General features: G+C 37.0%; 1 protein-coding gene across 1 annotated transcript in view; it reads right to left on the reverse strand.

The window, feature by feature from the left end:
• The window catches only part of LOC129762286 (protein sidekick-2-like), a 171,070-nt gene that overhangs the window by 7,397 nt on the left and 136,838 nt on the right, over window positions 1–26,835 (reverse strand). The window contains exons 3-8 of the mRNA XM_055760425.1: window positions 21,610–21,736; window positions 21,394–21,517; window positions 16,800–16,981; window positions 12,962–13,149; window positions 2,447–2,561; window positions 1,493–1,699 (exon numbers count right to left, since the gene is read on the reverse strand). Coding sequence (XP_055616400.1) covers window positions 1,493–1,699; window positions 2,447–2,561; window positions 12,962–13,149; window positions 16,800–16,981; window positions 21,394–21,517; window positions 21,610–21,736 — 943 coding nt within the window. The remainder of the gene's footprint in view (window positions 1–1,492; window positions 1,700–2,446; window positions 2,562–12,961; window positions 13,150–16,799; window positions 16,982–21,393; window positions 21,518–21,609; window positions 21,737–26,835) is intronic.

Raw genomic sequence — 26,835 nt, forward strand, 5'->3', positions numbered from 1 at the left:
AATCGGAAAATATTCAGAAAACTCTGAAGGAAGATCGGAAAATTCGGAAAATTGATTCCCATATGTTTTAAAATTACATCATGATGCGCGATGTCGGTCCATTCGATGTTTACGCTATTGAAATTGATCTTTGTTTGAAAGTGGAAATGAATTTTCAGGTGGAATAACGCACTCCTATATCTTCTATTTTCCATATCTATATAAATAAAAAAGACCAAATGTGTTGCTAATCGCAAAATCCGAAGAAAGAAAGGTTGCTTTTGAGCTGTCTTCATTTTGTCGTGTTTGTTGTATTTTTCCCATAGAACAATTATGAGAAAATGTTTAGAAAAAAATGAGAAATGATGAGAAAATGTTTAGAAATTTGTTCTAAAGAATTCATATCAAAACAATAATTTTGGGCGGGATGAAGTTCACCGGGTCAGCTAGTTTACTATAAAAAAAGACAATAAATTAGAAATATTATTTTCAATATCTCGAGAACGGCTGCATTCAGAAGGAGAATGAATGATAAAGAGCTTTTTGTTTTAAATCACATCAGGATTGATAATTTGTGGCTAAAATTGATTGTTACAATACAAAAATTCTGTGTTTCAAAAATTTTTAAAAATTCGATGTTCCAAAAATTTGGTCAAAAATATTTTAATCATCTTGGAATTTTTTGAATTTTCTACACAACTTCTCTTTTTATGGTTTTTTTTCAAAAAAATTAAAAATTCATATGCTAGATATTGAAAATTAAAGCTTTTGTTTCCTAAATGGAAATTTTTTTTTCTCAGTGTATATTTTTTCACGTTTGAACATCAATATTCTATAACTCTTTGTAAGACAATATTTCGGTACGACTCGTAGATTTTGAGATATGAATGATCAAAGATTTCTCCGACTAAAACCGATACGCCCTATTGAAAAGCTACACTTAAGTCAAAATATTTCCAATTGCTGTGCAAAAAACTCATATTTTTTTTATCCCTTTTGTTTATTTTAGGCTCATTAGCATTTTAGCTGTAACAGAGCCGAATTTTAATCGTGTACATGTCACATATTTATCATATCTATAATTAGCACATTACACAGTTGCCATTTTTCGGCGTTAGAGTATTCCCTTCTATACCATTGCAAATGGTACATATTTACACAGTAGCCATTTAGGCGAAAGAGTTTTCTATCTGTTCTTCCATTATCCACAGTTAAAACTGGACAGCGGAGACAGTCGTTGATCCATTGTTGAGTTATTTATAGAACAGTAGCCCGATATTTCTGCAGAGCAGAGCAGTTGTATGGATGAATCGATCTTATTTCGACCGTGGATCGATCTCCATCGCTGATGATTGTTGCGTGGACGTAGTTATTCTGTAACAACACAAAGATGGTCAATGGGGGCCCTGAGAAAAAACTCATATTCACCCCAACCCAAATTTCATTCGAATCAAAAATATTCATGTTTTGTCATTTGTCGATTTCACTTGGAATTGCTCATCTGCATACTTACTCAGACTGGACAGAGTGTAGGTGTAGACCGAGTTTTGGATGGCATCACTCTTCAGAATTGGCAGATGGAGTAGTGTTTGGTTCTGATACACGTAGTAAACCCGGTAGCCGTGGATGATCCCGTTTTTACGCTCCGGCTCCTGCCAGCTTATCCGGATTGTGGTGGAAGTTATCTCCAGAGTGCTGAGATTCCGCGGTTTGCTTGGAACTGAAAGTAACATAAAATTGTACAATCTGATAACGAGTGTGTATCGTAAAACGGACATTCCTATCGGTTAGATTTCCCCCCAAAATCCTTCCTCGAATCGGTGCCACTTTGTCACCTGCTAAAATCCATAAATTACAACACTCTCTCGACAAGAAAGTCCTCACGCCGTTCCGTGCCCGTTCCGCACCCGGGGAGGTGGTTATGAATTTTAATGAGTCCACAATCCATCCCCAAGCCCAATCAGTGACAAACCATTGGAATGCGGTGGGCGAATGGAGCCCCTCGGACTGATTTTTATCTATGCAAATACGAATAATCACCTCCCTCCGCCGGGGGGGCGAGTGCTGGCAGAGCTTGTGAGCTGGGTCATGGCGCGGAGCGGTGCGGCGAGTACTTTCGGCGAATTAGCCATCCATTATGCTAACACGTGGCCAATCGAAACGTGATAAAAAGTTTCGATGGGAGACGAGGAGAGGCGAGGTTCCTCAATGATGAACGAGCCTTATCAGATAATTAATTTTCTACGAGTTGAGATAAAATCTCGCCCCCGATTGTTGGATGGTTGGGTTCGATTCGGAGATAGGATCTACGGGGAATATAAATCAGATAAAGTTTGAAAAACCCAGAATTGAGTGGAGAGAGAGCAAATCGTTAAATTGAAGGAAGCGCGGGCTTACAGTCGCAATCAAAGTGAGGTTAGCGTGGGAGAAGGATCGGTGGTATTAAGAGGGATCGTAAGACGCTTACCTCCTTCATCAGTCATGACCAGCACAGTGGTCGGTGGTCCTAAGCCCTCCGGATTGAACACCTGGATCGAGACCAGATACTGAGTGTACGTCTCGAGATTGTGGATCTCGTGGCTCTGAAATTGGCGATAGAAGATTACACAGATTACACAGGGGGACAAGTTGAAATATGTTTCCAAAAATTGAAATATACGCTGCTGATTTATTCTGATATTATTTGCTCTTTAATGCCTTGAGAGCAAAACCCACACGCAGACACACACACACGCACTCATATCGTTAATTGGATTCTTATCAGCGGCATAAGACGGCTAATTGAAAATAAGCTGTGCGAAAATTGTTCGTTTCTTTGCCTTCTCGGGAGTCTGTAAGCAAGACTTCCACCTAATTAGATTTCTCTGCTCAATTCACTCAGATTCAAGCCATCTTCCAGCTGTGCATTCCAACAATGCTTCCGAGTATTAAGTCATAACGTGATTGGAACATCAAACAACAGCTTACCCAACGGTAATCAGCAATTGCAGTGAACGGAATAGAAAAGGAGCAAAGCTCAGCAGGAGCAGACTTCTCGTTCAGTCGGGCACCGGGCGTAGGTGTGCGAATATTTCTCGGAGCGGCAATCGATGCGAGCTTTCTGTAAGACATTCGTCATACGTATGCCTTCTGCTAAACGACCACAAAGCGAAGCGGAAAATATTTCCTGCGAATCCATCGGATCAGGAGGCATCGGATCAGAGATACTCCGATGGGTATTCTCTCTAGAACTTTCCGCTGCACGAGGTTATTATCGACATGACACATTATCCGCACGGCTTATTTCAACGACGGTGGGAAAAGCCCACATTAAATGCACAATGCCCATCCATCATCGCAGGATACCTCGCCACCACCATCATCTGTGGCTTCCGGGCGGACGGAGTGTCCACAGCTGACTCTGTTCGCTACATTGTCCGGCGTCGGCGTCGTGACCGGTAGGTTTGATTGAAGTCACCCCCCCACCCGACCGACCGAAGCTGAGGGGGGGGGGGACGTTGTCTAATAACTGTTTCGCTGCGTGTACATGTGTCGAGGATGTAAATTTGACAATCTATCAAACGATGTGACATACACGGGGGACGATATTGTGCTTCAGAGTGTGTGTAGGCGCCTATCGATGCAAAGTTGGAGTAATTTAATTCTCGAAGGAGGAGTGAAATTAGGCACTGGAAGCCATCACAATCGGGACACAATGGTGTCATTGTTATCGCAAGAAAGGGTTTGAAACTTTTGGAAATATTTATTCGTCCTATTATGATTCAAATTTGACTTTGCCTTCCTGTGAATGTACAATTGAATAGAGAGTGTGGAAATTCACAGCTTCGCAAAATGAAAATAGAACTGTTTGAGTTTTTAATGAAATTCCCAGCAACAGCATGGGAATCGATTTTGAAATGAGACCAATCGTCTAATCACGAATATATGGGACGTAAAATGAAAACCTAAACACAGAACATGCAGGAAAAAATGAATGATTTCGAATGCTTATAACTCGAACATTTCTCCATAGATCAGAAAGGTGTTTACATCAATTGATGGGAAATATTTCTACGCATTTATCAAAATTAATAAAATGTTATTCTTCCTGAGATAAGCAATTGAATACTTGTAAAACGTCAAGCGCTAGCTAAACGCAGTTCCTGCCACGTTTTGATTGTCCCCATTTACGGTTTCCCCAACACAGACTTCAAAGCTAAGGTGGCTGAGAAATTGGCATTGCAAATACATGCAATTGGGGGAACTTTTGTTCCCCTTTTGCTCCCTAGCACAGCCATCAAACTCAAGGTGCCTTACATTACATGGCTTTTCTTCAAATTCTTTACTTACACAGCAAATATGTTGAATTCAATTGAATTCGAAAATTGAAAGATGATTTCTTTAGAATATGTATAAACACAACTCTGGTCAAGAGTTGAATTCTCATATTCTTTTCGTCCATATTTTTCACCGCAAAAATCGCACATAAACTTCGCATAATTTTGAACGCTGTTCAAGAACGCATTTCTACTGAGTTTCTTTTACGTCAACATTCCCGTTGCCAATAGCTGTTGATTGATTCGAGAAAATCTCTCCAGACGTATAGTTTTGTAACACAACTCATGTATTGGTAGTCGATTGGAGCTTATTTAAAAAAAGCTTTGGGGAAAAAGTATTCATTCAGTGATTATTATCTCGCGTAATATCTATCATACAATTTTACGTTTATGCTCGTTGTAAAGGTGACATTAAACATTAGAAGAAAAAAAAGTCACAGAAAGGTTGTATCCGAGACACGACTGCATAGTTGACGTAAGATTCCGTTAGGCTGTCTGTTGCATGCTGATTTTGGATATGTTTGAAGATTCAAATCGTTCAACTTTTTGATGATGATTTGGTGGTCCTGAAAAGAGCCGTTTGTAGTTTGGTTGTTGGGTATTGTTTGTTCACTCCACCAGTGTTTAGAACCGAGTGATGATGACAGAAGGATGGTGATTAGTCATTGAATGGTGCGTATCAAGATAGAAGATGCCGAAGTGGAATGAGATATGACGAAAGCCGCCCTCTGTGGCCGTGGACAAGATGGCTCCTGTGTTATGTATCGATGAAATAAAGAAAATAAACTCATCAATGTCAAAACATATTTGAAATGGGAAAGGTAATTTTCATTTATAATTTTTAATTTCGAATTTCACTAACAGCACCTAATATGATATGTAGAGTGTATGGGAAATCACTTTTCCGAATATTCCTTCACTTTTCCACTCTTCTCGTCGCATACACTTTCTTTGAGTAAAAAAAATCGTTTCGCATTTCAAGTCATTTTAACGAACTGCTACCATATACAATTTTACACTTACACTTGTGCTAAATTTTTCACAATACACAATTGATTTGAATTTTACGAAGCAACCAACATTAAAGTTTCAAATTTAAATTTTATTTGCTAGAATTAATCGTATCACTCACCTTACTTGCAATGCAAAAATGTTCCCGACTTGCATATATTTGCAATGCCGATTTTCCCCAGGCAGCTTGGTTTTGATGTCTCTGTTAGGGACCCGCCGCATGTGTTGTCAATTTCGACCAATTAGAAGTGGGTATTTCCGTTAGGATATAAGTTGAGATTTTTCAATTGTTCGATAGTTAGTGTCATGACATATATTAAAAAATTATTTCATCAATCCATCATGAAATGACTGAGCAATGAGCGTTTGAAATTGGACAATTTTCACGATATGCTCGATTTTCGATTTTCAATTTGTTCCCCAATAAATTCCCGAAAGACGTAATCCTACATCAAAAGTTTCTATTGAGTAATATTTTAATCTGAAACGTGTTCCTTCATCAATAACCTTGCGGTTACACGTATATACACCCCATAAAAGGTAATGTTGATTCTCATCTTAACCTCGTTACTATTTCTTAAAATATTGAAGAATATCTGGTTTCACGGAATTAAATAGCACTGTTTTGAAAAGCCTCGAAACATTTGTGAGTAGTGAAAATAATACGATATTGATACGATTTGCAACATAATTTAATGTTGGCATTTTACATTTGTGGAACAGAGAGCTGTTATGACAGCTCTCATTTCCCACTAAGAAAATATTGACAAAGATCCCAGTATACTTTCTACGGATAATTTTCATTCAAATAAAAAAAGTGTAAAAATCAATACAAATCAGGATCATTTTCGATAAATCAGGCAAAATTGAATGTATATCAGGATATCAGGGAACGTGTCGAAAAGTCTGGGAAATCCTGAAAAATAAGGAAAGTTGTCATCTCTGCTGCCACCAATTTTTCCAACTCTTTCAATAGTTAAAATGTTTTCAAAGGTAAAAATGTGTTCATGCTCATGTGAGGGATATGTTCTCTGAAGTTGCGATCGATTCCTTGCCTAGTTTCCATGGCCTTATAAAGGGTTGAAGTAGGTATGGTGAAAAATTAACGCTGACGAAAAAAAAGAATATATTCTGAGATCACTCTGGAAACATCAATTGCATGAGCAGGATTAAAAAGTGCGTAATTCCTATAAATTTGTATTTTTTATTTCTTCGCGAGATCTTCGCGTTTCGCATAGTCTTATTGATAGAACGGGAAAATTAAATTTAATTAGTCAGGTCAGATCGGATATCCTGCGTTCGTTTCCGCTAAATAATAATCAAAACTCTGACATTCTATGTGTTATAGATTTCATTTTAACATCATTTACAGGTATCGATATAGCGCCCTTGGTCCCGAAACCGTGTAAACTATAAGAAATAAATACAATCAATGGAGGTCTTCGTAGCCTAATTGGTTGCATGTCCGCTACTAAGTGAACAATCATGAGTTTATAACTCAGGGCCCTCAACTGACCATGTACCATGTCCATGTATCAATCATCATGTGATGGTGATCCCAGCCTCTCACTCCACATACGATCGATTTGCTGCATCGGTAATTGGTGCTATTTATAAACACAACAATGGAAGCCTCATATCAACAGTCCCACTGTGTCCAACTGTGAACATTCGAATAATAGAAATATTCTTACGCCGAAAAATGCGACATGTGCTGTGCATCGATAGAATAGGAATACTTTTACGCCTAAATGGCTACTGTGTAATATGCAACAAGAGAACAATGTACCCGATAAATTCGGCTCTGTTACAGCTGAATTGCTAGATGAGCCTTATAATAAAAATATACAGATGGGATTAAAAAAATACAATCAATAATTAAGCAAAATCCTTTTTGTTTTTGCAAGTTTAAAATTTTTCCAAACAAGATTAGCTGATTGACTTTAAGTTGATATATCGACCCTATAAATCGGTCCAGTAGTTTAAAAATTATGTTTTTTTTTAAAAAAAAAAGCATTTTTGCTGTTTGGAATTTGAGACAAAAGTAATTAAAAATATTTTCAGTTTTTCATCATGAATATGTATTTATAAATCAATTTTAATGTAGTCGAATGAAAAAGAAGGCTCTATTGTATCCAAAAATCAAATTAATTTCGCGAATGAGTACTATTTTGAGTAATGAGACACTGTTTAATGGCCAGCAAAGCATCAAAGCAAAGTGTTCGGAATTTGAGACAAAACGGTATATTTATCTTTGTCAATTATTTTCCTCATCAACCAATCAGGAGTTGAGTTGCGAGTGGTCCAAGTTTGACAGAAAAAGTAGTCCGGAATCGGAATATCAGGTCTCTTCTCAGGGTTGACAGATCCGTCATTTCACATTAATTTGTCCTGGCTACAGTTACTGCCCCACTAAATAATTCTGTAAAATATATTAGGTTGGGGAAAGTAATCCATTATTCTTGCGTGAAATTAAAAACTTTATTTAATATGCTTCGGATTGTCCGATTCGTGTCAAATATGCATCATTTTGTTGTAAAATTTGCTGCCATTCTAAAGGTAGCTTCATGATGCCTCTCTCATAGCAATCGGTTGGGGTTGGCAAACGGTTTTTACAGTCTTCTCTTGATCCCAATTTTCCCTTTGTTGACTTCCATTGTTAACACCCTGTAACTCACAACTGGATGGAACAATAAAAAAAACAGTAAAAGATTTTTGACGTAGGATTACGTCTTTCGGGAACATATTGGGGTACAAATTGAAAATCGAAAAACGAGTACATCGTGAAAATTGTCCAATTTCAAACGCTATATTATTATTTATTATTAAACAGTCATTTCATGATGGATTGATGATATTTTTGCGTCAATCGATTTCGGCACTTCATAACAATTTTTTATATTGAAGAAAACAATATATGTCATGAAACTAACTATCGAACAATTGAAAAATCTCAACCCCTATCCTAACGGAAATATCCACTTCTGATTGGTGGAAATTGACGACACATGCTTCATGAAATTTTATATCAATCTGAAAAATTTAGCACAAGTGTAAATGTAAAATTGTATATGGTTGCAGTTGTGTAAAAAATTACTTGATATATGACACGATTTATTTCAATTTTCATAAATAAAAACCAAGGTGTGTTCCCGCTCGAGAACGGGTCGTTTGGTTTAAGCTACCTGTTTTGTTGTGTTCATTTTCACCCAAGAAAATTTTATGCGGCGAGAAAAATTGGAAAAGTGAATAAAAATTTTTAAAAAGTGATTTCCCATATGCTGTTAGTCTAATTAAAACTCGCATTGGGTTGAATATACACTCAGAAAGTAAAAATTATAAAAGAAAGTTACCTTTTCCATTTCAAATATGTTTTCTCTATATTAAATTAACATGTTTTTTACTGATGAGAAAAATTGATGATTGTGTTCGGTATTGGTAATTATTTTATATTACATTGGTGAGTTTTTTTTTTATTTCATCCAAACACAACACAGGAGGCATCTCGTCCAGGATCACAGAGGGCGATTTTCATCATATCTCGTTCCACTTCGGTATCTTTTATCTGATACGCACCATCCAACGACTGTTTACCATCCTTCTGTTATCATCACTCGGTAAACACTGGTGGAGTGAACAAACAATACCAATGACCACACGAAACGGCCCTTTTCAGGGCCACCAAATCATTATCAAATAGTTTAACGATGTAATTCTTCAAACATATCCAAAATCAACAGATAACCTAACGGAATCCTACGTCAACTATGCGGTCGTGTCTCGGACACAACCCTCCTGTGACTTTTTGAATTGAAAGTCAATATAATAAGATTTTACACAACATTTACTCGTCAGGTTGAAAGTAAAATCCACTTTAAGGGTGAAACTGCAGTAAATATATCTATAATCGAATCAAATGAAATCAAATAACATTAAAATTTAAAAAAAACATCAATTCATCCACAACCCTGGGTGGCAGTATAGATTTTCCCAAAAACTGTTAATCCCAAAACACTGTTTGCCGCTGTCCTGTAAATTTACTTTATTGCGCCTTTGGTTATGCAAAAATCAAAACAATATTTCTAGTGCAGCGAGAAAAACAATGTTTTTGACGTAGAACTACGTCTTTCAGGAAGGGTGCCAAATCAGAAAACAGGTCACGTTTTTATGAAATAAAGTTAACGTTAATAACTATTTTCACTGTGAACGAATTCTCATGATTTGCATACCTATCGAATCGGAAATTCTCTAAGACTTGTTTGATATGTTATACATTACAATTCGCTAATCTCTAAACGGTTTAAATTCATGAAAACTGGAAGAACTTTCTTTTTTCCCATACATTTGTTCTGCCGATTTGTTAGCACACAAATCTACCCGTATTTCGAATGCTTATAACTCGAACATTTCTTGACAGATCGGAAAGATGTCTGCATCAATTGATAGAACTATTTCTACGCGTCTTACACAATAAATAAAATGTGATTTTTCATGAGATGGACTATTGAATAACTGTAAAATGTCAATCGTTATATAAACGCCTTAACTGCCAAGCTTTGTTTGGCCCGATTTACGGTTTCCCGGTTTCCCACAAACTTCAAAGTCGGGGGTATTTTTGTTCCCACTGAGCTGTGTTTCCCTAACACAGACTTTAAAATAATGTGCCTGGGGGAATCCGCTTTCCAAATACATGCTAGTCGGGGGTAGTTTTTGGTGTTGAGTACTTTTGTACTTGCTTGTCGTTGTGCACACCGGAATTTGTTTCCTTAAAACGTACTTTTAAACTGAGAGGCTTGGGAAAATCGTCATTTCAGATACTAGAGGTGAACCCTCCCTCGTTGAATCCTCCCTATACTGCCGTGTATCCTGGCGACTCACCAACTCACGGTAAAAGTAAGCTTCACGTTAATCCTGCAGTGGCCACAAGCGAGCCCTGGGATATGTTGTATAAAGAAGTAGAAACTGCGAAGAAGTTGATTGAAATATAGAAGCGCTAAAACATGAGAAAAGCAAAAGGAAAATTTAGTTGATACGAAAAGGGAAAGAAATCCAAACATTAGCTAAGTTGAGGAGGCAGAAAAAAACTTGAAAAGAGCGGAAAATTCACAAATTAAGAAAGCGAAATTGATACAAAAGGATAAAAAAGGAGGAAATTAGTTCATGTTAACTAAAATAAACAAGTGAAAAAAGTTCTATTACAAGTTTATAAGCCATCAATGGTTGTAGACAATTTTAAAGAAATTTGTGTGTGCTCGGAAGGTTGCAGTATACTGTTAGACAGGCCAAGTCGTTGGTATTTTCCCATGTTTAATCATTTTATTGCATCAGTAATTGTACAAAAATATAAGTTAAGCTTGAAACCACAAAAAACCGTTTGCAAACAGAGTGTCCGAAATTCGAATTCACTCTGTCGGAAATTTGATTTTTTTTTAACTAGTGTCCATAGTTTGATTTTTTTTGCGTAAATTGAATAACCTTTCTATCCGATAATTTTTGATGTTTCCAATCAAATAGGTAGAAAGCTTAAAAGTTAGTTTGCACGTATAAACGCAACAGACAATTATTGACGAGGAACTTCAAATATAATGCGTCTACTTCAATTTATTATTCTGACGCGAGCGCATGGTTTTTTGATAATCAAATCAATGGACGACTTAAAAACGAGACTACCTGGAATTATTTGCTCCATTATTTTACCATCATTCATACAATTACCGTAGACCTAGTCCAGTTGGAAGGAAGCTTCGTCCGCGTACCGTTAATGTATCAGACAAATTCATTCGAATTTTGAAGCGTTGCGCTCTATGCTGATATGATATATTCATGAAGTGAAAGGGGATTTCGTTTGAAAAATGGGAAAACCGCCCACCGGTATTTACGTCAATGGGCGGCTTGCGGAATCTTATTTAGCGAGCGTTAAACTAAAAGCGAGAATTAAACAGGAAAAATAATAAACAAATCTTCACCGCGGAATTACTTCGGTGTACTTCGAATTCAAGAACTCCTCTGTGAATAGATTTATGATTTAGTCGTTCCATTAAACTCTTTTTTTCATTCGTTCGCTTGGGGGAAAATTGTCATAATTAAAAATAGTCATTTGAAAATTGCCACCGGTGGTGGGTGGGTGAGAAATGAGAAACAATTAACAAGCGAATGTCTTATCTCGAAAATGACATAACCCACCCCGGACAGAAGATAACATCTTTGGCTGACGCTTCGAGCGCCACAACAGGTCCACGCGTAAACGTGTTCCTACTTAATCAACGCTTGCCTTCCGTTCCACTCCCCTTAGACTCACTCACACACACACACACACACACCCACATCTCTGATGGACAAAAACCAATAAATTACGCCGATCGCTATCGCGCAAACGATCCGTTAAGCCGTTTCAAAATAGGATAATGGAGTCACCGCGCCCCGTCCGCGAAACCACCAGCGTCGCGCGACTGGCGACTGTCGGAGAGGGCTTTGGTTCATTGGGCTTCAGATTGTGGAAGCGCAGTTTAAGGTGTCGTTAGGTTCGTGTCTCCTAGCCACAAAAACCCATCAAAACTAATAGAATTTACCTGGTCGGTTGTTTCATTCCCCGATAACAAACTCATGTTATGGCATATTACTTCCTCTTCTCCGCGCTTCCTTATTCCCGGACTCCACTTAATGGGGACTATTACTTCATCGAATGAGGTTCTAAATATATTTTAATGAGCACGGATGGTATCAAACAAACCGAGAGCGCGCCCCGACGATGTAATGTAATGCGAAATTGGTTGTTCTTTGATGCAGCGCGAGCGATTCGCGGAACACGCCCTTTCGGAAAATTGATATTACTGTGAGCCACGCACACGCTTCTCTTCGATGGGTTCGGCACTATTTGGCTGAGGGGAAATTTGTTTTTCATGGGTTTTCCAGTCGAGTCGAGAGTGCGGTTTTACAGTCGAGTCACGTCTTGGAGGGATTGATGGCACTCTTAAACGATCCGCCGGGGAATGGGATCGTGGGCCAGCGGTTGAGAGGCGCGAGAGAGAGAGAGAGAATGTGAAATTTATGGGTTGTGTACGAATAAATAGCTCCATAGATCGTATCGCGGCTCCATTGTTATGGTTAATGATACGTGTTTGGCGGATGAAGTGGGAATGATTTTTCCCTCGTGTGAATGCATTATCTTGCTCAATTTCAATTTCAAATCGAAGCCATTGTTGTGTATCGTGATTGTACAATTGGCGCCCGCTGCAATAGTCATAAATCAGTGGGGTCCGAGATATTCATCAAACACCAACCCTCATTTCCTGTCCGAGAAGCTTTCCTTACACAAATTAACGCACCGACATTTCGTAAATGAGTGGCCATTAATCGAAATTCATTCACCTTTCCACACCCATCAACACTCCATAGTGCTAATGAAGCGCTTTTCCACTCGCAAACCGGTTGATTTGTTTATACAAATTGTCGAAACACAACTTCCCCGCCCTCTGTTGCCCGCCCCTCTCTATTTCTCTCTCTCTCTCTCTGTCTCGGTTTGGCCAATCGACCCAAATGAAGGGTTTGAATAAATTTCTTCTCCATTTCCACTCCACTGCCACACGTACAACACTCAACTCAGCAGCCAGCAGCAGTACCTATATTTGAATACGGGGGAGGAGTTGGATTTTTACCTCCACGGAGCTGTCACGGATGTAAATCTCTTTGACGTCATCCGGATTGCGGTCCCGGGTCCGAAACGTGATGCGATAGCCAAGAAACTCGCCCAGAATCGTGTCCGGGGGCGGAGGTTTCCAGGAGATGTACAGCGAGGAGGCGCTCGTGTTGTGGGCGATCGTTGTCACCGGTTTGCCCGTTGGGACTGTATATGATGAGAGGGAAAAGCAGAAAGAAAAAGAGGATCAATAAATGTTTGCGATATTTAAGCAGATTACATGTGTGAGCTGAATTGATTACCGCATTGGTTCTACAGTAATGTGTTTGAAATGGTTCAATGGTAATTACGGTACAGCATGCGAATTATAAGTGGGATAGATCCAAATCTGGACATAAAAACATGAAACTTTTTATATGGCTTTCAAATCCATGGGTTTTGTTTTAATTCCATAGCGGAGATAAAATCCTAATAACGCATACTGGAAGTCTGGAAGTAAACATTCCACCGACGTATTTTATTGAAACAGATTTATCTCGTTTTCATAATTTAATGATTATATTCGATTCACTGATATAATAGACGGAAATGACGAGATTGAAGAATTTGAAAACCTAAAAATTTTAAAATCGAATAATCAGAAAATAGGAAAAAATTGAAAATCGAAACATTTTGGGAATATGACAAATTGTGAAAAGAATAATCCGAAAACATTGGAAAACAATTGGAAATCAAAAAGTGTGAACATCAAAAAATTTTAAAATTAAAAGAATGAGAAAAAAATAAAACTCGAAAAATTTTGAAATCGATTTGATTAAGAAAATTTCAATTCGATTTCAAAAATTTTTAGATTTTCTAATTATTCAATGTTCACATTTTTCGGTTTTCAACTTTTTTAATCTTTTTTTTTGTCTCCAAATTCTTCAATTTTGATTTTTTTTATTCTAGTTTGCATTTTTTCCGATTTTCAATTTTATTTCCAAACTTTTCGTTTCTTTTTTTATTTCATTTTTTTATTTAGCATTTTTGCGATAATATATTTTTTTTGAAACTTGAAAAAAAATTAAATGATTTCAAGATCTAAAAATTGAAAAAAAAACGGAATAGGAATCGAAATGAAAAATGCAAACAGAGAAAATAATAAAATCTCAAATTTTGAAATTCGGAAAAAAATTGAAAATCGATAAATTTGGAAATCCACAAAATTTAAATCGAAATATAATATTATACATTGTGAATAGTAAAAAGAAAAAAAAAATAAACCAAAGAAATTGGAAAATCGATGAAAAGGGATCAAAACAAATTAAAATAAAAAAAAATTAAATAGAAAAAAATAAAAAACGACAAAAATTAAAATCGAAGAAATCAAATATTGAAACAATTTTTTCCTTTCCAAATCTGAAATTTGAAAAGAAAAAAAAATTAAAAATTATAGCAACAACAATCGACATTTCGAAAAACGAAATTAATTATAGAAACAATAAAAAATTGAAAAAATAGAAATCGGGAAAAATTCGGAATTCGAAAATAAATAAATTAATTATAAACAAAAAAAAAAGGAATCGAGAAATTTTGAAATCGATTTGATTAAAAATATTTTGATTCGATTCGAAAAAAAAAATCGATTTATAATTTTTTTTAAATTTTTTATTTTCAGATTTTTCGATTTTCATAATTTTTGATTTCCAAAGTTTTTTATTTTCAAATTCTTCATTTTTCTAGTTTATTGTATTCCCTAAATTCTTTGATTTTTTTTCGATTTTTCAATTTTACCATTTTTCGGTTTTCGAATATTCTAATCTTATTTCCGATTTTACGATTCTTTTTTTTTACGATTTTCAATATTTTGATTTCCAATTCTTCCGAATTTCAATTAGTTTGATTGACAATTTGTGTAACCATATTATTTATTTGAAATTAAATGTTTGAATTATTTAAATATATAAAAAATGAAAATGGAAAATGGGAAATCAGTTTCAAATTTTGAAATTCGAAGAAAAAAAAAAGTAAAACCGAAAAATTTTTAATAAAAAAAAATTGGTAATTATAATATAAAAATCGGTAAACAAAAAACACTAAACACTAAAATTGAAATTGGAAGAATTGGAAAAATCGGAAAATTTGAAAATAGAAAATAGAATAAAAAAATACAAAAATTAGAAATAAAGAAAATCGAATTGCAAATCAAATAAAATTATAAATCGAAAAAATTGTTGATTGAAAAAAAAAATAAAAAAAACTGAAAAATAAATTCTGACAACGGGCTCCAAAAAGTTCTAAAACCGAAAAAAAATAAAATGAGAAAATTAAAATCGAGCAAACCCAGAAACAAACAAACTTGTAAATAAGAAAAATCAAGAAAAAAAAATTAGAATCAAAAAAATTAAAAATTGGAAAAAAAGGATGAACAAAACGTTCAAAATTCGAAATAACAAATAAAATAAAGAAAAACCAAAAAATCTGAACATCAGAGAAATAGAAAAAAAATTAAATAGATTTTAAAAAAATTTAAAAACCTCAAAATACAAACAAAATTAAAACCGAAAATATAGAAAATACAAAAAAAATTAAATTCAAAAATTCAAAAATTCAAAAATTCAAAAATTCAAAAATTCAAAAATTCAAAAATTCAAAAATTCAAAAATTCAAAAATTCAAAAATTCAAAAATTCAAAAATTCAAAAATTCAAAAATTCAAAAATTCAAAAATTCAAAAATTCAAAAATTCAAAAATTCAAAAATTCAAAAATTCAAAAATTCAAAAATTCAAAAATTCAAAAATTCAAAAATTCAAATATTCAAAAATTCAAAAATTCAAAAATTTAAAAATTCAAAAATTCAAAAATTCACAATTCAAAATTCAAAATTCAAAATTCAAAATTCAAAATTCAAAATTCAAAATTCAAAATTCAAAAATTCAAAAATTCAAAAATTCAAAAATTCAGAAATTCGAATTTGTTAATTTGAAATTCGAGAAAAAATCAATCAAGTGAACAATTTGAGCAATCAATTCACTGCATCGGTTAGAGCAAGGATCAAACCAATAGGCCCATAGCGGCCTTCATTTAACCATACGGAAGCGAATCATTCGAGAGCTTTATTTAATCAAAATTCCCCAGATTCTCACCCTGCTATTTAATAAAAGCGCGCTACGGGGAAGAGTTTAACGGTTTTTCGAAAAAAGCTGGAGAAGTTTTGCGTTCGAACTAAGAGTAATGGCCATTAAACGAATGTTCGTTCGTTTCTTGCGATTCATTGGAAGAAAATAGCACACTTAATTTTAAACGCCCAACACTTGTTTTTGACTAAATGTTCCCTCGATAGAGTCCACAATCCACAGTGGAACGACAATGAAATGGTTCTCATTTCGACACGGTAACTTCCTGGAGCCCTGTTTCAGTTTTAATGACACCGATAACAAGCCGCTGCCGGTTCTGCGTCGCATCCCATTGTATCCCGGTCTTATCAGAGGCGCATCATCGTGTCGTATCACCGAATCCCATGTTAGGCCTTTGACCCATCCCATTCCTTCCGCATTCTCCCCGGGAAACCTGACAGCGCCAGCAGCCAGTGCGCTTCGGTAGCAAATTGTCTAATCGTAATTATGGAGTTAATTTGCATAAATTGGAATTCTTCTTGTGCCGACGAAATACCGAACAAGCGCTGGCAGACACCGAATCGAGCGGCATAATACCATCGCAAGCCTCCCCCCACACCAGAAGCGCGGTGGCCGCTTTAGGAATAATATTTAAAATGTGGCATTATTTCATGGAATGACTTTTTGGACATCGCTTCCGTGAGAAAATTGGGGGAGATTCGTGAGATTAAAGCAAGTGAAATGATATTATAATGGCTTACCTTCCCGCAGCGTGACAAAATAGTACGATTCCTTCGAGGGAGGGCTGCGCCCCAACTCGTTGATGGCAATCACGCGGAAACTGTACACGGTGAAGGGCAGTAATCCGCCCACCTGATACGAGGTGCCGTTATCCTTCGTCCGGATCGGTGCCACCTGGTCCCAGCCGCCATTCTCACCAACCCTGTAAGTGAAAGAAATCGTAATGAAATAAACTGCTCATTCACAATAGAGCAACAAAGCTATTGTTTGCCGAAGCGAAGCGAATGGGCTCTGATTTCATTTATTAGACTATTAATTATTGCTGCTGCCTTTCGGTTCTTGAGCCACCCGGTCAATTAAGATGGCAACTCGGTGATGTGAACCGGCATCAACACTTGAATGCTGCCCCGAGGGGATGTTATTAAACGAAATAAATTACACTTTGTCTTCTATCTTTCGGTTTCGGGTTCTCCTCACTCCAGCGCTCATCTTTCTCTGTGGATCTCCTCTCCTGACAAAGGCTAACTTTTCAGCATGCCAATTGTTTATTGCAGTTGGGTACAGTGTCTGGTCTTGTTCTCAACCTTATCATCGGTAACATTGGAAGCGGAAGCTGTTGGGGCCAGACCAGTGGGACAAACCGAGCACATTAAATTGAATGTTTTTATCACGTGCATACTCTCTATCTGTCTCATAGTTGTTCTTCGTTCCAGGAAGCACTATCATGCTCTGAATGCTTCTTGCGTAAGAACAAAGTGTGAACAGGAATGATATTCTCACCGAAAAATCTGACCTACCGAGAAGTGAATAAAATTTCCCAGTGATTCTTCGTTTTTCGATGCAGAACTTTTTCAGGGTTGCAAAGTGGTGAGAGATTGTGTCCAAATTGTTTCGTTCCGAATTTTCAAAATAAGGTGTTGCTCTTGAGACGTAATGCTCAGAGGATTCGATGGGAGCCCGTACGAAATAAGAAGTGAACACTTTTCTCACAAACGTTAATTAATCCTTGATTCTTTCGAGAATGTGAGATAAAAATTGGTTACATTTTATAATGGTATAAAATTTTCTTGAAGTATTAGCGATTTAAAAATGGCTTTTGTGGCGGAGTCTGCCAGTTTTAGTTCAGATGAATTTTTAACATTCTTATGAGCCTTCATTCCACATAAAATCAGCCAAAAATCAGTCGGTTTTAACGCGACCCTCTCCGATTTTTTTAAACATTGTGCTTATGATGGCAGCTACCTAAACTCACAATTTGCATTATAAGAAGACCAGTTTTAATCACGACTGGTTTTGAATAAGGGCGTATCCCGAATCAATTATCTTTTTTCCAAAAAACGGAATACACACTTTCATTCGAATAAAAAAAAAACTCATGTTTTGTCTTTTGTCGATTTCATTTGGAATTACTCATGTTTAGAAATAAAAAAAAAATAAATAAATAAATAAATAAATGAATAATGAAGATTATGTTCATGAAATAAGAATCCAAACTGCTGCTGGGCATAACGATTGAGATCCCGACATCGTACAAAATATTCACAAACTTTATTTTCAGTATTCAACAATTCTAATACAGTTACACCTTGATGTAAGGTTGGATTTCGAACATATGCGTAGCAGGATTTTTTCCATCAAATTTGATCATCTACCACTTTCTGAGAGATTCGGGAAAAAATATTTTTTTCATCTGAGAAAAGCTTTTTCTGACTTTTAGGAGATGAATCAAAAATTAAATTCTTCGTTTATTTACATTTACAAAATACATGCATAAAAACGAATAAAAAGAATACCGGAGACTGTATATAATCGAGTCCACGCTGTATTCGAAAAAAGAAAATAAAAATTTAAAATTGAAAAATTTATAATGAAAAATTTGGAAATAAAAAAAATAATTTAAATCGAAAAAAGTTTTCAATAACCGAAAAATTGATAAAAAAATCTTGAAAAACGAAAAACACAAAAATCAAAAAATCTAAAAATTAAAAAAATCAGAAAAATTTGACAATAAAAAAAATAGAATGAAAAACATTTAAATCTAAAAAAATACCAAAGATGTAAAATAAAAAAAAGTATTAAGAATTAAATGAAATGGTGGTTAGAAAAAAATTAAATTGAAAAAAAAACTAAATATAAATCCAAAAATCGAAAAAAATGTAAATTGAGAAAAAATTTGAAAATTCGATGCCTTGTTTCTAACGATCTCACTATGCCTCACTCCTCACTCCGCATACGACGAGAAAAAATCAGGCAGTTTTTTTGTGAATACAGGACTCGATTATATACAATTTTGGACTCGATCATATTTTTTTTTTATATTGCAAAGATGGCTTATTTCAAGAAGAAATGCAACCTTTCAGCGTTAAGGTGAAGTTTAAGTGTCTATTACATGTACAGTGTATTACAAATTCCTCTTTTATTTTCAAAAATTGAAAAATACAAACAAAAAAAAACAAAATATTTTTTTTGACTCGATTATATACGAAAAGAAATCAAAAACTGTGTATAATTGAGTCCGCGCTGTATAATCAAAACAAGAATACGCTTCGAAATCGGCTCAACAACGAAACGATCAACGCAATTTTTAAGGCCAAAATATTTGATCGAACCTTAGGAGACATATCAAAAATGTTACTAATCTAAATTTAGAAAGACTAGATATGAGCATCATCAAACGCACAAGTGATTCGAGGATTGTCAATGTTAATGTACATTTACAGCAAATATAGTGTTTTTTTTCATTTACTGACTACCAAGTAAATGTAATATTTTGTAGAGTAAAATGAGTAAATGTTCATGCTAATAAAACAGATTTTTCTGAAAGTTTTCGTGACCAATATTTACATTTATTCCATTTCTGTGTTACGAATTCCGGATCATTTTCGTTTATTCATCATCTTTGTATTGGAATTTTGTACAAAATTAGGATACCGAATTCTTGCATGTCGAATCAAGCAAGCAGCTAGACCGGTTCCATCATAGGATGATCGATAAATATATCCTCAAGAAAACATTACCCTGCAACAAATTGGAGCATTTCTCTAAAATTCCCTCCCGGATCGAAACGCCACTCTTCATCGTCATCATCTGCGCAAATCACTGCTGCAAGCTGGCTATTTCTGAAATGCTAAAATGTTTATTTTACAACCTCATAAATACGACAGTACGGAATACAAATACTACATTCCGTTTCGCATTGATGGAATGATGTGCACACAAGCATCGAATTTCCTCGAACAGACCTCGTTGGAACACATTCGGAACCCGACGCGTTATACGTTGAGTTCCTTCTGTGTGGACTCTTGCATCCTGTTGTCTGGAAGCGATGGTTACGAGGTGGGGAAGAGGGAATGTAAACCATCAATCGTGCTATGACTAGTAGTACTTCTGCATAATGGTTGAGCTGGTTCTGGTTGGCTGTTTGGTTTGCACTTTTGTCGAGAGTCCGAAAAAGGGGTGACAGACGGAACCGGGGCTCTTTCTTACTGATGATTTGTGGGCGATCGAATGACACTGTTCGACGTTTCATTGTGTTTCCTGTCGGCTCGTTAAAAACGCCACTACGGGATTGTCAATTCATGGAAGGCCCGGACACAATCCGACGGTTGTTTTAATGATGAAACCAAAGCTGATAATAGTGAAGTCGAAGAAAGACTCATAAATTTTGAATACACGCATAAAAGATTAACACCCTTTGGTCGAGCGAAATGGCTTCTCCTCGGAGGCCACGCTGAAATATGTTGATCTTATGGTCGTGCAAAATTGAGTGGCTCCTGTTGAGTGAATAGCGGGAACCGAGCCAGGAAAATTCCCTCAATAAATTTCCCACGAACAATTAACCCTCCAGAATAGCACCCAACAAACAGGCAGACGATCGTTACTCTGAGACCACAACACATTTTCACATGTCCTGTTTCAGTTTAACTCGTTCACTTCTTAAATGTCGTCTGCAGAAGAACATAATCATCATAATTATTGGATGAGCTCATAGTACGTAATCAAACAACCCGCCGAAGCTAATATCGTTTACTGTCTCCACGCACATTATTCAACCCTCCTCCCTCCCAACGCCACCCCACCACCCACACATACGCTCAAGTATCTACAGTTCAGAGTAAACACAAAGAAGGCAATCCGTTTAATGTCTGCCATCTATCTTGCTGCAAACACTCGAATCCGTTTCACTTTCGAGAGCTCTTTCATCTGCTGCTGCTGCTGCTCATCGAGTCTACAAACTCAGTCAGTCAGGCTCATCTTGAATGCATGAAAACTTCATCTTGTGTGCGGATGTTTGTTCCGTACGGTTCCGCGGGTCGGACGGGTTGAACTCACGCCACTTGCCAACCCGTTCCCGGTTTCCGGACTGAGGAGTGATGATTTACTCGATTTATATTTCATTAGAGCTCCGCAGCTGCGCTGTTATTTTAATCACAAAGCCGTGCCGAAGAGCGGGAATGTCTTGTAAACCTTAATTTTATTATTTATCCTCTCTGTTCACTTCCGTCAAGATGTGTGTAATTTTTTTTCTCCAAAGGTTACCACTAGCAAGTGACAGCGCAATCGATAATGGTTCCCTGTAAACACGAGCCGGTTGTTGGTTCGGTGCGCGCTTACCTTGTTTCGATGATGAAATTCGCAACGGGTGCATTCCTCGAGTCCTGCGAGTGTGCCCAGGATAGATGGACCGAACGTGACGTGAAGCTGAGCACCAGTGGCCGTCCCGGGGGATCCGGTACATCTGTGTGGCACGTGAAAGAGAAACGTGTTGTGTTGTTTGGTAGAGGGTGGATGGCAGACATTTATATGCGCATGCATGAATTCTACACATACCTTGGACTATTAAATCTACTATGGCTTCCGGGCTGTGCCGGTCGTTCACCAGGCAGCTGTATTCGGCCGTATCCGAGGCGACCGTTGGCTTGATGTGGAGACTGAAGTTGTCAGGTAGCAACGTTATCTGCACCGGAAAAAGAACGAGAAAAAGAACCAGAGCATGAGAAGGAGCCCGAAATCAACACAGCAACAGTGTGTAATTAGTGTCTGTGTGTGAGTAAGGAGTGGGGGGGGGTGAAAGTGAATGATGGCTGGGTATGATGGACTGCGACAATACTCATAATTCATAACGGGTCGTTCATAATTACTGTCCAGGCGTCCAAGGCGAGATGACGAAGGGCAGAATAGATAACTGTGCAAACGAGAAAGTCGTTTGTCACCGCAGACGTGGGTTTGCAGCTACATTGTCATATCGGGCGCTTATCCGAACGGGCGGACGGTCAGTGCACTCAGCTATATTGCATGACCTTTTTTGTCTGAAGTGGGTAGCAATGTTAGCATCATTAAGCAAATGAGTGCTGCAACAGTTATCTTATTTGAATGTGATATTCAATTGATAAGATTCACTGTTATCTACACCCAAAATAAATATTTAGCACATTTTCATGCACCCTCCTTCATTGCTTTAAATCTGGGGTTCCCCTTTGGGGTCGATATTGACTTCTCAGGGGTCGACATGAACGAAAATTGAGTTTGGGGGTCGATGAGGTCTAAAAATTAACACAGTTCTTGTTTGAAACTTCCAAGATACATTATAAGTTGTGTTACGTGATCCAACTTGATTTCTAGTAGAAAGAATTATTATTGTACTTTTCAACAACTCAGCAAATAGATCAACGCGCATAAGTTCGTATAAGATGAAAAATTTGACAAGTGCATTTGGCATTTGCGTTCTGAAATTTGTTGGAACTTGAATACACTTATTTACTAATTTAAATCAAGAGATAGTATTGGTAAAGCATCCAGATATCCAGACCGTCCTTTGTTTAGTCCGGACTTTCCGCACTTTGCCCAAATTTTTCCAGATTAAAAAAAAGATTCTGTAATCACATTTGACTTTATTGAGTTCGTTTGGAAAGCTAGTTTGTGCTAGTTTTATTGAAACAGTTATTCCATATCACTGCATCACTGATGTCACCGAAGGGATTGGGAGGCCAGACTGAGCTGGCTTTCTCAGAGCACCGATAATCATGCTGGTTTCTACAAAGTATGTAGTAAAACACTTTATGGTCTTGCAGATATTGAAGAATTTGTTTAAGCATGCTGCGACTAAGAAGCACAAAAGCGACTGCTGTGATCACGAATGTTCTCGAAGATAGTCAACACGAGGAGTTTTATTACCGACGAATCGAGGGATCTACCGAAGAAATAGTCACTAGCCTTAAGGTAGCCGAACACTGTTTGTCCGGTGGTCAAATAATTGACACTTTTTGACAGATAAAGTTGGGTTTGGAATTTGTACAAACACTATTTTGTTTGCCACTTTTCAATGATCAACAGTGGCAAACAATGTCAAACATCGAACATGGGAAAAAATCGACTGAAATACTTAAGGTAACCTAACCATGACCGACAGGTTCGAAGAACAGACCAAAAAATATTTTAGGCATTTTTTTTCATGTTTTGTTTCGAATATATTTGATCACGTTTGTACACGTTGATCAAATTATATCTGTCAAATATTTGGCTTCGGTCAAACAGTGTAGGAGCACCCTTTGTGGCCAGAACTAGCTATTGGAAGGATGGTTTACTGTTCGTGGATGAATGTTTCTATGACATTATACAGGTTACCTAAATGGATTCTAGAACGTTGTATGACGAAATGGTTTCGTTGTTCAAATGGGACAAAACTGCATACCAAATTTATTTGATTGTCATTGGGCTGATGGAGCAAGGACCATGGATAGCCAGGCAACTCACTTGGCCTTTTGCTTAAAAGAGATTGTCCATCGCTTTTCATTATGAAGTGTATTTGCTATAGTACTGCCTTATGCTCTTCGTATGCATGTAAGCATATTCCAGATGAAATTGAACAAACCAATAGCTGTCTTAGCTGCAATCCCTTGCGGACTAGTAAGTGTGATTAGATTCAGGAAATTCTTGAATTAAAACCTTTAGAATTTGACTGATATGAACCACTCCGAATCCATTTTTGATTTGTGAAACATATCATTAATGTTGAGAACGCCAAAATGGTAGACTAATATTAATTTGACATTTTTGTCATACATACTCAAAGTGACAAGCTATTTCAAAGTGAGAGTCCTACCTATTCTTCATTCGAGCATTTCCAGATCTTTCCACACGGTATTGAATATTTTTCTCCCGAATGAGTGGATGCAAACGCTAAAACAACTGAATAAAGTTGCGTTTGATCATCAAAATGACGAGAGCTTGGAAAATTTGTAGGTTGGGAAAACGTCTGAACTCCTCATCAGGGAGTACGTAAGCGATGGAAAAATATCTGTTGATCGGCTCAACGAATTCAAGGCTAATGTAATGCATAAATTTCTGACCATGACCATGATAGACCCGTCCAATGTCATCAGAAGAAAACATCAAACCATTCTACCACTTACTGAAATTTTTCCTAATCTGATTCCCAGAGAAATGATTCAGCCCGGAGGAATGTAGAGAGCTGCACAATGTTGATTTTTTAGACTATTCTTCGGATGAACCAACTAATGTAGTCATGTTTTGGGGTAAAGTTCCAGCCACAACTATCCGTGGTGGTGAAATGGTATTCGCGCAATTAAGAAAATTTATCCCAAAAAATCAACTTACCAACTTGTTGCATGTTCAACGAATTTAAACAGATTTTTTTTGCCGGCGCTCTGAAATAGCCTTTTTTTACATAAAAATGACTCAAAAAATAAATATCGTAAATTTTTAGCATCCCTAAGAAAATTCGAGCCAGATACTTTTAGAAGTTTTTGGTTAAGCAAAATATTGAAATAATAATCCATGTGCGTCAAAAAAAATATTTTGTCCAATAATTTGGCTATAGGGGTCTGAGGTGTCGCTTAATTCTTGAGAAGGGATCTATTGCCCAAAATAGTTTGAGAACCCCTCCTTTAAATGAACATAAAAATACCATCAAATGTGCTATCCACCCATACAGGTACAACATTTACTCAAACGAGAGACCAGTTTGTGTATATTAGGTTGGGGAAAAAGTAATCCATTATTTTTGCGTGAAATTCGAAACTTTATTTAATATACTTCGGATTGCCCGATTTGGGTCAAATACACACCGTTTTTTTTTCGTGTCATTTTGAAGCTAGCTCCATAATGCCTCTCTCATAATAGTCTTGGTCCTTGTTGGCGAAAAACTCTAGCAATCGTTTTTTTACAAACATCTCTTGATCCCAATTTTTTATTCAATTGCAAGAGTGAAGGTTTCCCTGTCACTTGTATGTTTGGCTATACTTGTTTCTGTTGCTGTGGAACCGACGATTTTTTGTTAGCTGAAATTTCCTGTTCCGGTTGTTGCTGCGGCTGTTACTGGATTTGTTGAGGCGCTTGTTGTAGTTGCTGCTGTTCTGACGCACTTACTGCATGTTAGTCAGCCATATTAGAATAGCTCTTCCTGTTGGATTGACTGCAGACGGCTCCACTTTCTTTACTTTGTACAGAACACAAATGTTGTTGGTGCACTTATAGTCATGCTATGCTATCGTATTATTGATGGAAAACCGGATTTTACTTTCACATTAATAAGCACAGTCACATTTTTACTGTTCTTCAAGGCAAGGTTAAGGCTTCCTGCATCACTGCTATATTTTGTTCATTACAATCCAAGAACTTGTACTTCATATTTTCACTATTTTAGATATTCCACTAAGTTCATGGCATCTCACAATTTTTTCAGTACTTTAATAATTTCGGAACCCCACTTCTGACACCGAAAATGTGGGGGCCTTTCGGATGAGAGAGAACTTACTCTCTTAGATCTTGTAAGCGACTGCTACATAATTTATTTTTCCCCTTTTTGTTAGTTCACAAATCCTTATTATCTAGCTACTCCGTTTTGCTGTCTATTCGTTCATTATCTTATTCACTCGCTGGGATGCCGAGGATGCCGATCATAAAACAGCCCTCGTCATGCTTATGGGTTTGCCACCCATGTGGCTATATCCTAAGATAAGCATGAGATGGTGCGATGGTGATCGTAGGACGAAAAGATCATAAAAGACGTCTCGCTATGTTTATGGATTTACCTCCCATGAGGCTAAATCCTAAATAAACAATGTCGAGACGATGATGATCGTCCGTACGATAACACAAGATATGGTTCGTGGCGATTCTTACAAATACCTTGAATTCCGACAGCTCACCGGGATTCGCCACTCCGACATCAAGACGGAGCTGCGAGAGAAGTTCTTGAGTCGACTGAACTGTGTCCTGAGGACTTTCCTCAACGCGGGGAACAAGGTACGCGCGATCAACACATTCGCGGCTCCCCTGCTGACCTTCAATTTTGGTGTAGTCAAATGGAGCAAAACTGACCTAGAGGATATTGAGAGGAGGATGAGAAAAGCATTCAAAAAGGCCGGAATGCACCATCCTCACAGGAGACACAGGTGAGAGTTCCACTACCACGCAAAGGAGGGGGACTTGGAATAGTCGACGTATCTGCACTGTGTGTTGCCCAGGTACGACAACTGCGCAAGTACTTCGCAGAACGCGTCAACCAAAACGCGCTATACCGGGCTGTCTGCGCCACTGTCGGATACAGGATACAGCGCTCTGCACTTGGCGCAAGCGGAGTACCAACTCAAATGCAATCTGCAGACAGTGGAGGAGAAAATTGCAACTCGGTGATTAATGTCACACATTTTGACGATCCTGCCAGACTGCTGAATTTTCAGCAGAAATTCTGCATATTCTGTTCTTTACTGAGGAACACACCGCAAGTGAGTTGTCTAATAAAAGGTGAAATTTTGTGAAAAAGTCGGAGTCGTAAACATGATCCGGAAAGTGAGAAGGATGGCCGCTGATCAATCGCCATCGCTGTCGTAAGCAGTGATGCCAGGTAATTTTTTAGAATGTCTTTCGCATGATACGAGAAGAATGTCCTCAAATGTCTTCATAATCGTATCGGAGGAAACTGAAATTCATGACTTGTTTTTGAACAGAGTTTGAGAGAATATTTAATGTTTGAAGTTTATTTCAATAAATTTGAGCAAAAGATGCATTACGCGGCTGCGAACTGTATTTTAT

The sequence above is a fragment of the Toxorhynchites rutilus genome, chromosome 1, assembly GCF_029784135.1.
Source record: "Toxorhynchites rutilus septentrionalis strain SRP chromosome 1, ASM2978413v1, whole genome shotgun sequence".
Classification (NCBI taxonomy): domain Eukaryota; kingdom Metazoa; phylum Arthropoda; class Insecta; order Diptera; family Culicidae; genus Toxorhynchites; species Toxorhynchites rutilus.